The sequence below is a fragment of the Crocodylus siamensis genome, chromosome 14 (assembly GCF_052110815.1).
Source record: "Crocodylus siamensis isolate JL-2025a chromosome 14, ASM5211081v1, whole genome shotgun sequence".
In the NCBI taxonomy this organism is placed as follows: domain Eukaryota; kingdom Metazoa; phylum Chordata; order Crocodylia; family Crocodylidae; genus Crocodylus; species Crocodylus siamensis.
The window spans coordinates 15,907,406-15,922,895 of record NC_143408.1 but is presented as its reverse complement, the minus strand read 5'-3'; the positions used below and the strand labels follow the sequence as shown (position 1 = coordinate 15,922,895).

The following is a 15,490-nucleotide window of genomic DNA, read 5'->3' as shown; positions in this document are numbered from 1 at the left end:
CATATTGGCTAAGCATTAGGACACCAGTCTGCAGTGATGCTGGGCCTGAAGTCATTTAAAGCTTCTGATGAGACACCAGAATAACTGACCCAATGGCCAGTGGGGCTAAGCATGCTCAGCCTCACTGACATCAGTGGGTGGGTAGGCCATAGCTGAGAGCACGTTCTGGCCCCAGCAGGGACAGAAAACGAGCAAGCATGAAGCAGGTTTAAATTCACATTGTGTGTCATGGCCTGGGCTGCGTTTCCTAGGACATGAACTGAAAAGCAGAAAGCAAGAGGAAGTCTTAGTGATGGGAGCCTTCTGGGGCACAGGTCTTCCCATCTGCCTAATGGATAGAGTGTACAGCTGGTCATCGAAGGACAGACAGGGCCGATTCCTGACTCAGAAGATCTGGGGTTCATTAGTAACACTGCCACCACATCACTGTTTAGCATGGGCACATCACTTCACTTATCTGTCTCTCAGCTCCCCCTCCTGTAAAATGATATGGCCATGTCTCTCCCTGGCCTTGATTTTCCATTGCTTTATCTCGTGCTCCCATCGCACCGATCCAAGAGATATGATGCTACCATACCGGAGTGGTCACAATGCACAGTGCATGTACACTGGCATAAATGACTATACATGCAGTGCAGGGCAATAGTCTTTCCTTAGAGCAATATCGACACGTAGGCAGGCTTCCAACAGAATCAAGATTGAGCTGGGCTACCCATGCTGTTTACTGGGATTAGCTGCTTAGATGTTGAATCTGAGCACATGAGCAGTAGAAGTGGAACAGACCTGTCAGAGCACTCAGCCTGACCCCTTGCAGATGTGGGAAAGAGTCCTCTGACGGATACCACACCAAATGCAGCTGTGACTTGCCCAGAAGCCTGATGTCTGTTCAATAATGTGTTTTTTAAAGGGTGGAAAGCAAAAGCTGTCAAGCCCCTGTTCTAAAAGAGCAAATAAATAAAAAAAGTAGAAAGAGGAAAACAGATCAAACTCCCCAACTTCGTGCATGGTAATTGTTCCTGCAAAGCCATCTGTCACTCACACTGCTTTTCCTTTGGGAACCTGTTCAAACCATTCAGTTCTGCTCAAAGGAAATGAGCTCTCCAGCCTGAGTAGCATGGTGGGGCAAAGCCTGCTTGGGCAGCAGATGTTGGCACTGGAGCAGCACTGCATGAGGACACAGTGGGGCTGCTGCTTAGGAAACAGGGCTGCCAAGCTGTGGTTGTACTAATGAGACGCTCTACTGAGAGTGGAAGAGAAACTTCTGTGCTTCTTGACAGTGGATGGGGCAGCAGACACCCGGAGCAGTCCTCTGGCTAAGAGTTAGCTAGGCTGACCAGACTCACGGGGACTCCAAAAGGTGATTTAAAGCCAAAATTGACTGTGAAAGAGCTGCCTCTATAAGGGCCAGATTTGCAAAAGCCCAGTGCCATCATGCATCATCAGATTTGCAGAAGCTCTGCGTGAACATTGGGCTCCGAGGCCTTTTGAAAGTCTGGACCCATGACTGACAGCAGGATCTGCCAGGGACTGGCCATCTGACAGCCTGGCCACAGCTAAGGATGGTGAGCTCTTGAGAACATACCTTGGTATTTAGGCCCCAAATTACTGCTTGAAGCCTCATCACAGAGCTCCTCCATGGGAGTGTACTATAGAATACTAGTTCTGCCCTCGAAAGAGCCTGTATGAAAAGAGCACCTTCCCACTCAATGGGTCTGTATGGCTTGCACCAAGAATCCCATCTGCTGACTTTACCAGCACATGTTTACTGCGTCTTAGTCCTGTTATCCCAGCAGGACTAAATCTGGCTCTTCCAGATGCAGCTTTTTCACTGCCAGTTCTGGTTCTAAGTCACCCTTTAGAGCCCGTGTGAGCCCAGTCAAACTAGCTAACTCCTAGCCTGAGGACTGGTCTGAATGTCTGCTGCCCCATCCACTGCCTAGGAGAAGGAACTGGCATTATCAACAGAACGGACTGCTATGTTCCAGTCGGTTGCATCTATGCAAACCTAGGAACAGCAATACCACTTCCACCAGGGTCAGCAAGGACAGAATTTGGCCCACAGAGCCTTTAGTAATGATGGTGAAAAGAAAACAGCTTGACTGTCAGGTCTTGGTGGTGGGGAGCACTGGACACAATTGGAGTCAGTGAAAGACACTGACCATGGCATCCCTCTCCTTGTAACACGTCCTTTTTATGAGGCAGAACTGCTTTGTAAAAAGTGTTTGCTTGTGTAAAGCCAAGATGTACTCGCAACTGGATCTCTCAGAATCTGAAGGTAACTGCATCTTATGACTGTCCGTCTGTGAATATGGCATGATGCATTGCATACGACCATTTGGAAGGATTTGAAGAGTGGAAACAGCAAATTGGCAGGAGAAGAAAAGAAACTGTTTTGGGGTGGACCAAGGGGTATCATTTTGGGTAATGGAATGCAAGTAGCACAGATCCCATGGTGAATGGTTCATGACAGCTGAGTAGACATGCAAATTTGGGCAGAACAGTGGGAATAATATCCTAACAGTAAGACTGTGCTTTTAATCTCCTAAGGGAAATATTGGATCATTGGTTGAATCACTTAAAACAATAGCCTGGGAACAAAACCATACTGCACGCTGTTCCCCATGGAAGGCATTAGTGACCCAGTAATCATCCTGGCAACACAGCTTCCCTATCTCAGAACTGAGATGCTCTCATAATCTGGTTGCTTGTAGAACCCATATTCTTTTCTAGCTATCAGAAAATGCCTGATGTAGCTAATGATAGTTAATGGACTGCAGAGCAGCCATTGTGAAAGGCAATTCCTGTAACTGCTTTAAAAAGCAGCAGCAAAATGCATCCCAAGTTACAGACAGTAAACTGAGAGAATCCCGGGGGCAATTTTTTAAAAACTGCTTTAATACACATCTGTCATTGCATCTTCGATGACATAACGGCCCACAAGTTATTTAAGGGGTAACAGCTCTGAGAGAGGACTTTACAAGGCAGTAATTAGCTTTTACTTGTGATTAAATTCAGAGACTCCAGCACCATAAACATTATTTCTACTCCAAGATAGTGATAAAGATACAAGTAGCAACAATGGAAAAAATCAGAAAGAACTCATGCCTGTTGCATCCTAAGACCTGAAAAGTCCCATGCTATTGAATTCATGGATGAGATGGTCATGGTGGGTAGTGGTGAGCTTGGTCTTCCAAGAATGATTTAATCATAGGAAGATAAAAGGGAAACATAATTAGGAGAACCGAGTAGGTACAAAAAGAAGGTACTTAGTTAAGGAGCCTTTTACCTATAGGTTCAAATCAAACCTGGTTTAGGAATGGTCAAGAGTTTTTAGTTTTTCTAGCTACTAGGTATTCAGTTCAACTACTAGTTTTCAATCCAGTTGTTGATGGTAAGTCAATGCCATAACTAGCAGCTCGTTGACAGTCTCAGTGAGGCAGCAGAAAGGTTAATTAGCAAAGATGTCAAGACCCACTTGTTCTTTGGGGGGAGGGGTAGACTAGCACTGCTGTGCCCGATTCCCATCCCAGCACATTTTTGCCACTGCTAAAATTAACAAACAATGAATAAATATGGAGGGACTGCCTAGTGTGATGAGTGAGCCTGCCCTGTCTGCAAGGGTTGTAGCATTTCATTTCACTGGGATGAAACTCTTCTCCTGTTATACAGTCATAGCATGGCAATATGCAGAGTAAGGTGTTCTTTTGTATGCCAAGTCCGTTGGGGAGGTTTGGCTGGATTGTGTTTTTCTGTGGATAGTGTCAATATAAATAAAATGAAATCACCAATTTTTGGTGTTAAGGATTAACTTTCCAACAACTAAAAAAATAAATGTTTCTAGTCAGAAATACTGCCACGGTGCATCTTGGATAAAGGGAGTTGTTGCTCAGACTCCTTGAGCGCATCCAGACGAGCACGGTCATCCAGTATGTGGTGCTGCAAACACATTATATCCAGGGGTCAAAAAAACAACAACAAAAAAAACAGGTGCAGCATACACTTGGCCACATGCTCCTGAAAAGTGAGCTGGGGCACCCAGAGCCACACTGTGCTGCCAGCCAGGCTCCACGCAGCAGAATCACCAGAGCTGTAGCCCCGGGAGCCCCCCAGGACTCCAGATAAAGCTTGTCCCTGGGGAACCAAATGTCCATGCACGTCTGGACATGGCCCTTATGCCTCCATTCTTCTTTATGGGCCAGGCTCCTTGCTTGAATGATAAGCTTCCCTGGTTCCTCCTTGATACCCATCACAAGAGGACTTATGGAGTCTTTTGCTGTGGTCCACCACAAGTCCAGCTTCATCTTGGACTCCTTACCATGGGGGAGACAGGGATATGTGGAAACTGAATTGCATGTCCCAGGAGGCATCATAGTAGCATTTCCAAATGGAAATGGCTTGGGGTACTTGGGGTTTGATTTGTTTTGTTTTGTTTTGTTTTTTGGGGGGGGGGGATGTTCTTGTTTTTTATTAGGAAAAAAAAAATTAAAATTCTCTGCAGAAATCAGGTATTTTCTGTGAAAATGAAGTATGACCAGAAACTCAATTTTCCATCTCGAGTAACTTGGAGGGGCAATTTTTGCCCATTTCTAGAGCTTTCTGGTCCAATGGGACCAGTCCTGAAGCAAAACATGGAGTAGAAGGAAAATACAAGGACTATACAGCTATATGGTCCATCTCCAGTGTCTTAGCTTTATGAAGGAGAACCTGCAAACAGCTATGGAATAAGGGAGCCTTCTGGCCCACACATAGTCCTTTGTACTCACAACTGAGTCTTCTCAAATGATGAAGAGCACGGCACAGTGATGAGCCCTTCTCCCAGCGTATACCGTGGAAAGGGAATATAAAATTGGTAGGAAGTTTAGAACCAGTAGGGTCAAGGGACCCGTTCTGCAAGAGCCTGCCAGCCTCTGGAAATCACCATGACAGGAGATCATTCAATTCTAGTTTGATTCCTTCACACTTCCACCATGGCTGTAGGCACAGAAGGTAAACTAGACAAAGGATGGATGTGATTGTGCCAATGTCACAAGCAACTGCAGCAGTCTCAGCTAATGATGAAGACTGACTACTTACCATCTCCTGAAGTCTCAGCTAAGGCAAGACAGCAGGATGTGGCACAAATTAATTAAACCTCGTGCTTCAGAACATGCACTGATGGACCACAGAGGTAACGAAGAACTTCTTCATTGATATAATCAATGGTCAGCCGATTCGTGGAGGTCCGAGAACCACCGTTCTCAGGAACCGCAAACACTGGCCAGTGCTGGAGACTGCATTCCTGACCATATGACCCCACCATCTATTCTGGAGTCATCTGTCCTATGTGTCACGGTGGCCTGCTGGCTGAAGATAGGCAAGTATCTTTGTCATGGAGTTGTGACATTAGACATTGATGCTATTATCACATACTGTGGGGTATCATACAGAAGAGTCATTATAGCTCTGGGGCATCGTCTTCCTACCATAACTCAGTGATTCCTGTTTCGCCCCCATGGATGCCAGGAGCTGCTCCTTTCGCAGAACAGGAAAGGGACGGTCGTACTCTCCCCGTCTGCTCCACATGCGACACTGGGCTCCTGAGGCCCAGGGCTCTCTCCTGCATAGACAGAAGTAGAGTGAGCCAAAGCTGCTCTCTCCTGCATATCATGACATCCCTTGAAACTCAGACGACTTGTTTCACATCCACAAAGTTGCAACCATGCATTATTTATGGGCATTTCAAAACTACTTCTGCTCGAGTGAGTCTTCAGATGAGGTTACAAAGTGACTTGTTCTGTACATCTTGGAATGCCCAATGATCTGCCAGATCCTGCAGAAATGGGGGTGAAAGCCTAGCAGAGTTTGTGAAGGATTGATTTTTTTTTTTCTTGAGAAAAAGAATCTTTAAAACCAGATTCTCAGCTGAAGTAAGAAATGCAGCATTATTAGCTAACCAGGAATACATAGTTATGCAGGTTACTGTACCAATTTTGAAGACAGTACAGTTCAGCAAATAGGGGCTGGTAGCCCAGAGACCTGGGGTTTAGTTGCAGTGCCAACACTAGCATATCACTACACTGCAGTTACCCACCTCTACTGTAGTACCTTGGCCAAGTCATCTCTTGCCTCTGTGCCTTTGTTTTCCCATCTGAATATAGATGGTATTTGTCTAATAGGAGCAATAGGAACACCAAGGAGGAAGAAGGGTTATTTATGCTAAAGGTCAATGATGATAAAAAAGCCAGTGACGATACAATGATGATCAATAACAATACAAAAGCCAAATATAAAACTGACCATGAATAAGTTTAGGCTGGATATTAGAAGGTTTCTAGAAAGAGCCGCCTAATAGGAACACTGTACCAAACCCCTACCTTGTCCCCTACCCCACCCTGGTCAGTTTATCAAAAAGTTTCTCTGATGAGGTTGCCAGTGATAGAAGGGGAATGGACATAGTGATACAAGAGGACCCTTCAAGTCCCACCCATGTACAGCTCTGAGATCCATGGGAAAAAAGTACAGTACTGCAGAACTGCGAGGTGCTCTAACAATTAACTCTTAACTATTACCTTGTGTAACAATGTTCAGGCTCCAGGGTAGCTGTGATACCCACTGGTGACCACGCAACCCTTGCCCTGCTCCAGCTCTAGAGTGCCTCCCCCCTGTTACTCACCCGCCATGCCCTGATGCAATTGTCTGATGGGAAGGAAGGCTGCCCAGTGGGTCCTAGAGCAAGCCCCAATTCCTCTAGATACCGGCTAGTTCTTCCTGGCTCCTACTGGTCTCCGCACTGCCCTCTAAGTGGGCTTTGATGGTCCATTGGCACCTTTCCCCAGGGCACCTGTTAGCTTTAAAAGCTAATCATGGCCTCCAACCCGCCCTACAGCTGTACCCACGCCTCAGGTGTTACCACTTAATTCCAGTGGGCACTTGGTCCCAACCCACTACCAGGGCACCTGTGGTCTTTACACCCTTGTCAGGGCCTCAGCCACTTCCCTTGGCCTAGGCCCACCGCCTGATCTGGCTTCTGTGTTACAGCCCTTCACCACCTAATCCAGCTTTGTCTTTACCCTGTCCTAGGCAATATACTTGCTGAGCCTGCTTTGGCTCCTAAGTCCCCTGGCCCTTGTCACTGTCCCTTTCATGCATAGGACCCCCTGGGCCTGGCTCTGCCCTTCCTGGTCCCTGGGGCCTTGTCCAGCTCCTGCCCAAGCTAGGCTTCAGCCTCTCTCTTTCTAGGCTTTAACCTCCCCCTCAATCCTATGCCTGCAGTATGCCCTGAATCAAGGCCCTAACAGGGCTCTAAACACCGGCATTCCCTGGCACCTGCCATAGATTAAACCACCATGCACCCCTTGCGCACTCCCCTATAGCCTCCACATACTCCCCTGCCAGCTGCCCAAACCACCAGTTGAAGCTGTAACCAAGGAACAAGCTTGGCTATAAAACAAACTAAACCCCCTCTTGGTCCAAGCATAAACAATGGCTGGCTGCCTAACCCTAAGTAATATTCCTCTGTAGAACAGCAGCCCTCTATTTACCTTCTTCCAGGTAGCCCCAGTGCTAGCTAGGCACTCACCTGCATTTCCCCATGCTCTGGAGCTCTTGCATCTGTAGTCCCCCAAGGCCAGACCACATCTCCTGGCTCAGGGCCTGTGTTTATACATATCTCCCTGGCCCCTTTTGGTCAGGTAACTCCCTGAGCTGCCACCTGCGTTTCCTGATTTAGCTGCCGGCTCAGCCCCAGGGTGGTTTACTGCTGCTGACCTCTGCCATAATAATATCTTGTCTTCCATGCAGGGCTGTAGCCCATTAGGCTACTGCAGTGCAGCTAGTTCTGCAGTAAGTACTTGTAGCAGGTAAATCCCTGGGTACCTGTTCCTCGCAGCGCATAATGAGCAGCTTTCCCTGCCTGAGGCTCTCCCTGCTGCTCCTTCACCTGTAAAGCAACAGGAGCTTTCAGGTATCTTTTATACCTTGGTCTTTCTTACTCTCTAGGGTGTAAACTTGCGAACTGTTGAGGGACCTAAGCTCCTCCAGTAAAGTGATGGATCAGGTTATAAAGTTACAGAGCACCTCATGATACTCTTATGCCATGCTACGGAGGGGGTCAATGAGGCACCAAGACTTGGCTAAGATGTGGTCCACATTATAGGAAAGTAGCAGTGCCATACACTACATGATGAACATTATATGGTCATGCACCCACCACTCCTCCCAGTTGCATAATGTGCCCATGTCAGCGTAGCTGGTCCTGTGGCAAAGCAGCGGATGGATTTTTTTGCTTTCAGGGAGATTTAGCAGCTGGCAAGGAAGAGAAGCCAGCCCACTGTGAGCAGCCAGCTCTCTGTAGCCCACAGCAAGTGCTGCAGCTCCTCAGCCAACTGTCCAGGAGCCACCGGCATAGACCATTTAAATAAACTGGCCTCTTTGGAAGCCTGTCAAAATACCATAGTTGCTGAGTGCATCACTTCTGGAGAGGGATGTTAGATACAAAACTTGGAGGCAGATCTGAAAAGCCCAGCGATTTGGAAGTATTTGAATCCAGGGCTTGGGTCAAACCCTTTAAGAGGCAAGAACCCATCATGATAGGTGGATTCAATTCTCAACTTGGAGCATAACTTCAAAGTTTGGGCTGTGCTTAGAGCTGGCTGTTTGGAACCACAGCCTTCTCTGCTTTTCATCTTAGACTCATTCGGATATTTCTTCTCCTTTAAAACCTAGTGTTTGGTGTCTTTGGTTTAATTTTTCAAAAGCGATTTTTTCAAAAAGCTGCTGACCCCTCCTGGGAAACCAAGAAACATTCACTCCAGAAACATCCCAGTCTCTTAGTCCCATTTCCCCTCCTATTGCTTTCCTACTGCACAAAAAAGCAAGCTATTTCTTTAGAGTTCAGCAACAGCTGCTGCTGATTGAGCAGGCTTTAGATTGGGATCGCAGACACTAGCTAATTCTTTGCTCATTAATTTTTGCAAGCCCCCTTTTCACAAGGGCTTCTGCAATCCCTAGTTGCCTCTCAGACTTAAAGAGCAATTTGGAAGGCTCTTCCTGTGAGAGCCTCAACCCAGCTGAAAAAAGGGAACAGGGAAGTCTCACCAGAACCTCTTTTGTTAACCCTTATTTCAATGTTACAATTTCTTTCCACTGGTTCAGCTGAAGATCCCAATGATCAGGCATTTAGCCAAACCAAAGGTTCAATCCTGGGGATCTACTCAGTGATGCTTATTTAAAACCTTGGGGTTGGTGAATAGAGTTCCTGTCCCTCCAGTATCCACTACTGAGAATGTATTAGACCAGGTTGATCAAGATCTGGCCCACGGGCTGGATCTAGCTCACAGAGTGTGTCTTCCAGCCCATGGGGCTCCTCAGGGGTCCAGTGGCAGCATTAATTGCCATGGCTCCCAGAGTCGCAACCATTAGTGCCGCTACCACTCATCACATGGCTGAATCTCAGGATCCCTGGGGACCTCCTCAGGCCACATCTGGAGTTATCTTGCTTGTGGGGTTGCCTGAAGGGTCAAAAATGTGATGGTGGGAAGAGCAGTGGCCAGCATGACTCCAAGAGATGCAGCAATTAATGTTGCCACTCCCAAATTCCAACCCCGCAGGCCCGATGACACAGCTCCATGCTCTGGATCCAGCTTGTGGACAGTCCCTGGGCTCTGGATTTGACCAGAAGACTGACACTGCACCACTTACCTGGTTTGTAGGCTTGGATGAGTTGGGTGCCACTGTGCAGTAGTGTTTCTGGGCACTAACTGTGACACGATGCTACTGTGCATTAGCTCATTGCTACTGCATGGTAGCATCGGAAAAAAACGCGTGTGGGTATGGTATTGCACAGTAACGCCAGTACTATGCAAGTACTAAATGACTGCATAGTAATAACTGTGTAGTCTGCCACTCATGTAGATGTGGCCACAGGGTACATGCAAATACTGTACTAGAGAAACACAATAAAAATCAAGGCTTGGCCTGCTGGTGACCATTAGGGATCGCTTTCTTCCTGAATGAATTCCTCTGGATGTTTGTGAATATTAAGAGCAGAAGGGGCCCATTAGATCACCTTGTTTGATTTGGCTAACATAGGCTAGGAGGACATTACTTGGTAATCCCTGCATCAAGCCTGTTACCTGAGAAGGTTCCAGGGATCTTTTGCCTCCCATTTCCTGCACTTACTGTAGTATTCGCAGTTTGATCCCTAAGGCCAACATGGAAGCTTATAAAGATGGTATTGCCCTGCCTGGCTTCCAGGTACTTTTTCCCTGTTACAGCCATCTTTATGAGTCTACCATTTGAAAAGTGATAGTATCACATGTACTTCTCGAGTGTGTCATCAACAAGTTCTTTATTCTAAATCACGGATTCTGACACTTAAGCTAAAGGACTGCATTCAACTGGACACACTCTCATTTTCACTCCTGGTCATAAACTGCTGTGTTGTTCAGGAGCTACTGCTGAGCTCCCTGGAGGTGACTGCATTTCGGTGGTGTATTAAACAGTTTCTACCTCCCCTTTATCTACCTTGCCAATTGTTGCAAAGCTTGATTAATGAATGTTTACAAAGTGCTGTGAGACTCCCTGGGTGCAAATAACAAAGAACATCTCAATGAGAAAGTGGATTTCTTTATGGTAGGTTATTTCACGTTGATGGGGACCTAATTCTCAGTAAATGAGCCAAATCTCTGAGATCATGATAGCTTGCGAGTAACAACTCTTCTCTCTCTCTTTTACTGTCTTGCTCTTTGCTCAGATCTGAAAGGTGTGGTATCCGCCAAGAATGATATCCGTGTGGAGATCGTGCATAAGGAGCCTGCCTCAGGCAGAGAGACAGAAGAACACCCCACCATCAAGCAGCTGATGGTAAGAATTTATTCCTTTTCCCTTGACTTCATTACTCTGTACAACCTTTGACAATAATGAGTGCCAGCACATGCAGTTCAATGCACTAATGCCCGCTGAAAGCAAGGGATGCTCTTCCAAAATCTTGCCTGTCACTCGGAGTTGTATGTTTCACTGCCATAAAAGCTCCTTGAGTGCAACTTTGCTAATGAAGAAAAAGAGCTGGGAGAGTTTTATTATTGTGGCTGAGCAGCCCACAGGGCTAATTGTAAAGCAAGTTTGCTACCTCAGTAGGGAAATTGCTGCAAATTGCAAATGGACACGCAGTAGGTTGAGCAATATGTAATAATAAACTAATTAGAGAGCAATAACTGTGCGGGTCTAAGGAAGCTTCAGAGATTTATGCATGCAAAAAAGTATATGTGCATGGAGCCATTTGCCGTAGAGGTTGTTAACTTCACTAGTGTCCTGCCATCCCAGCAGGCCTCTGGTCCTGTCATGACCTGAAGCTGTAATAAAGTCAGATTCTTGCCTTGTTAGACTTGAACAGCCAAGCCCTCCTATGGGGGGCTGGTTATCTCTCCAGTTGGGAGATCCCCAGCAAAAGTTAAAGGCAATGCCTGATGCAGTGTACAAGCCTAAATGTGAGTTATCACTGACGCAACACCCCAGACGGGTGCTAGAAAGCCCTATGCAGCCAGAGGTGACACCTTTCTGTGGAGATGTAAATCTGGGTCCACCAAGTTAGTAAAGATGCTTCATTCTACCAAAGACCTTGGCCTGATACTGGCTGGGAAAAACAACTTCTTCTCCTTGAGCCCATGTCCACTGGAATGTAATAATTTCATAGAATAATAGAAAATGAGGGTTGGAAAGGACCTCAGGGGGTCCCAGCCCCAACTATATCATCCTAGCAAAGGCTTTGTCTGGCCAGCTCTCAAAAACCTCCAAGGATGGAGATTCCAGCACCTCTCTAGGTAGCCTGTTCCAGTGTTTTACTACCTTCCTAGTGAGAAAGTTTTCCCCAATATCTAACCTAAACTTCCCTCGCTGCAACTTGAGACCATTGTACCTTGTCCTGTCATCTGCCCCCACTGAGAACAGTCCAGCCCCAACCTCTTTGGAACCGCCCTGCAGGGAGTTGAAGGCTGCTATTAAATCAGCCCTCAATCTTCTCTTTTCCAGACTAAATAAGCCCAGATCCCTCAGCCTTTCCTCATAAGGGAATCTGGGCATCATGGGTGGAAAACCCATCTGAGTCACTTGGAACTGACCTTCCTGACCCTCTGAAGGCTCCCGGATGGCCTTTGTGCAAGAGCTGGAGGGGTGGAAGTGCTCAGCTCTGGTGAGGAGGAAGAATCGCCAGTATGGGCACAGGTCCAGCGCAGAGTTGGTTCTGGGGACTCAGTTCTCCCTTCACTCCGGATAGGGACTGCCTGGACCATACTGACAGGGGAGGCACAGCACAGTGCTGTATGCCACGGGTTGTGCTGTCCCAGTCCCAGGGACTAGCACAGCCTGCTAGTCTGCCTGCCTTCGCCAGCACTAGGTCATGAACTGTGCTCCTTTGCAGCTAGCACTCAGGAGAGCAATACGATGACCTAAGGGTGGGCTGAAGGCTGGCTGAAGCTTCCATTCACAGAATGGAAGAGGGGGTGGGGAGCATGGTTGTGCAGCAGCATCTACTCCTCCCCACTCTGTGTGGGGATGTACGTAGGGAGAGACAATAAGGCTGGGGAGACATACCTGAAGCCCCAGCCCCATGCTAAGTGCAAGACCAGGGCTGAGCTAACCAAGCTGGAGGGTGGATTATGCGTTCATGTGAGGCAGCATACACAATGGGGAAGCCTCCCACCGTGGGAAGGGGTAGGGGAAGAATAGGGGCAGGCAAAACAAGCAGGATAAGATGAGGAGGCCCCTAGGACTCCTGAGATGAATCCCAGGAGGTGCTGGGGGTTCATGGCGCAGATGCAGCATTTCTCCTGCAGGATGGCAACCCCCACTCCCAGTGGAGCAATCCAGGGGTTTCCCTTGAGTCGGTATCCTGGGGTCTTCCTGTCCAGGGACAGAAGGAGCCCCACTGCTAGCTCTTGTCACCACTGCACTCTGCATCCAAGAGCTGCTTTGCATTTGCTGTTGCTAGCTCATGTCATGCGGTAAATGAGTAATATAAGCAAAGCAAATGGGGAGAAAGCTGAACCATAAAAAACCATCCAGCCATAGAAGGAGAAAGTCTAGAGCCTCAATACACAGGGAAGCAGACAGATCTCAGCATGTTTGCTGGATTATGGGTTTTCTTCCGTACCAGTTTAAATTCGCAGGCAGCACTTGTCAACGTTAGTTCATTCAGGCTGCAAAAGATGCTCTGTGAATGATCAATGTAAACACGAGACGGAGGCAGCTTAGTGGGGTGGGCAGGATGGATTTTAGGTGGTCTATACGTATAGCCAGGAAGCCTTACAGTTGGCTTGAGAAAGGATGGATACAGACTTGGATACTGCTTATTATCCCAGTGCCATGTCTTGCTACCTGAGTGGAGATTTTTTTGTTTAGGTCTCAATTCTCTAAGGTGTTAACACACTTTCCCCTGTTCAGAAGCACAGGAGGGGAGAGCTAAGATCAAACACAGAAAATCTGAGCTACATCAGAAGAAACAGCTGTCCCAGATCTCAAAGATCATAAAGGGAGGTGAACTGTGGTTGTGGGGCTCTTCTCAGGTTAAGCTCAAGTTGTTCATTATTTACTTATGCCTAGCACTGCCCATGCTGTGCTCTGCAAACAGAGAGAAATACTTATACCCAGTCCCAAGGAGCTTAGTGATCCAAAATGATGAGTCTGAGGTCAGCAAAACAGCTTTGTTGAGGGGCACAGGCATACAACAGGGGGTCAGGAAGCACGAATGTTATTCTGGGCTCTGGTGCTGCTGTGTTGTGAGAAAAGCCATTTCCCTACTGTATGATTCAATCATCCCAGATGTGGAGAGGAAATAATGATCAATCATCAATAAAGCACATTTTAAGTGGCACAAGGACAGGTTGACAGATATCAGTCATCCTTGAATGGGGTGGTTTTAGTGGGGTTCTGCTATGAAGCTGTTCAACACATCTTTATCAGTGATCAGGAAATAAATATAGAATAATGGCAGATAAAATTTCTGGCTGACAGAAAGATTGGCAGGGCAGTAAATAACCCTGAGGGCAGGGTAATCCCCAGAGCCATCTGTATTGCTTGGTAAGCTGGGCCCATTTAAACCAAATGTGTTTTAACACAGCCAAGTGCAAGCTCATCCCTTTGGGAGCAAAAGCTGCCAGCCATCCCTACAGGTTGGGGACCGGAGCCTGGAAAGCAGAGGCCCTTATGAGGATTTAGTGGTCATAACGTACAAACAGGCAAATATGAGCTGCCGGTGTGAGGCTGTGACACAATGGGAGAGTGTGATATGCGAACAGGGGAATGGTGTCGAGCAACACAGAGGGGTGTAGACACAACATTGGTGAGACCAGTACTGGGACACAATGGGCAATTGTGGTCTAATGTTTTAAAGCGGATCTTGACAATTTGCAGAAAAGAGCCATAAAAAAAAATTGAGCTGGAAAACATGCCTCACAGAGAGAGGCTTATGGGGTACAATCTGTTTAGCTTATCAAAAAGAAGATTGAGAGGAGTCTTGATTATGCCATATAAGCATCTTTACATGGAAAATTACCAAATAGTTGAGGAATTTCAATTTAGCAAAGAAAAGCAGAGCACACACCAATAGCTGGAAGCTGAAACCAGATAGATTCAAGTTAGACACGAAGCACACATTTTTAAGAGGGAGCTGGAAGCCACCCTCTCAGTGTTACATCTCTCAGTGTTTTTCACTCAAGTCAGGGTGACTTTCTGGGCAATGCCAGTCAAACACAGCTGATCAGATTCAGTACAGGAGAACATGGATGGCTTGTGTTACTCAGAGGATCTCATCATCACATCTAGCCCAACTATCCCTCAGTCTGCCACTGACCAAACATTTGGGGACTTATGGATGGAAGATCCTACAGCAGCCATTCCCAGTCATTCTGGGTGCGAACCCCAACCCCGGTTGCAAGTCGAGCTCCAGCGAGAGCCCACTCTCATTCTTCTGACTCCATGGGGCAGACAACCCCAGCTGTAAGTGCTGTCACCTCATTTAGGGTCACAGTCCCTAATGTGGGAACCACTGTACTAGAACAACACGCCCCGGGAGAACCTGGCAGCATTCGTCGGCAGCAGCCACAGGGGCTCTGCAGAAACCAGCTGGTGACTTTGGTGCTGGTGCATGACCCAAGGCTGTCAGCTCCCCAAAGCTAGTGAGAGTTTGTCTGTGTCTGAATAAACCATACAAATGTAAAGGGTGGGAGGGGAGGAGAATGAAATAATGCACTCCAGGTGAGAGGCATAACCAGGAGGCAAACCCCAATTTCCAAGCCCTGATCATGGCCACACTAGATCCCATTGCCCTCCTTGGATACAAAGTAAGACAATGCGCTTCACCTAGAGAGTGCAGGTTGCAGCCTTTCCACAGGTGTGTCCAGCACTGGACACATCCAGCACTGCAGCACTGTGGTTTGGCCAGGCCATACCCCAGAAAAAGGCCCTCCCTGTTGGCAGGCATTCCTGAACCTTCTTTGCTCGCTTCCCTCCTGTTACT

At 47.3% G+C, this 15,490-nt stretch overlaps 1 protein-coding gene across 6 annotated transcripts in view; it reads left to right on the top strand.

Moving 5' to 3' along the window:
- KIRREL3 (kirre like nephrin family adhesion molecule 3) overlaps positions 1-15,490 on the top strand; it is an 839,191-nt gene that overhangs the window by 801,149 nt on the left and 22,552 nt on the right. For all 6 annotated transcript variants that reach the window (XM_090027372.1, XM_090027369.1, XM_090027368.1 and 3 more), the window contains one exon: positions 10,733-10,842. In XM_090027372.1, the coding sequence (XP_089883498.1) occupies positions 10,733-10,842 (110 nt within the window). The remainder of the gene's footprint in view (positions 1-10,732; positions 10,843-15,490) is intronic.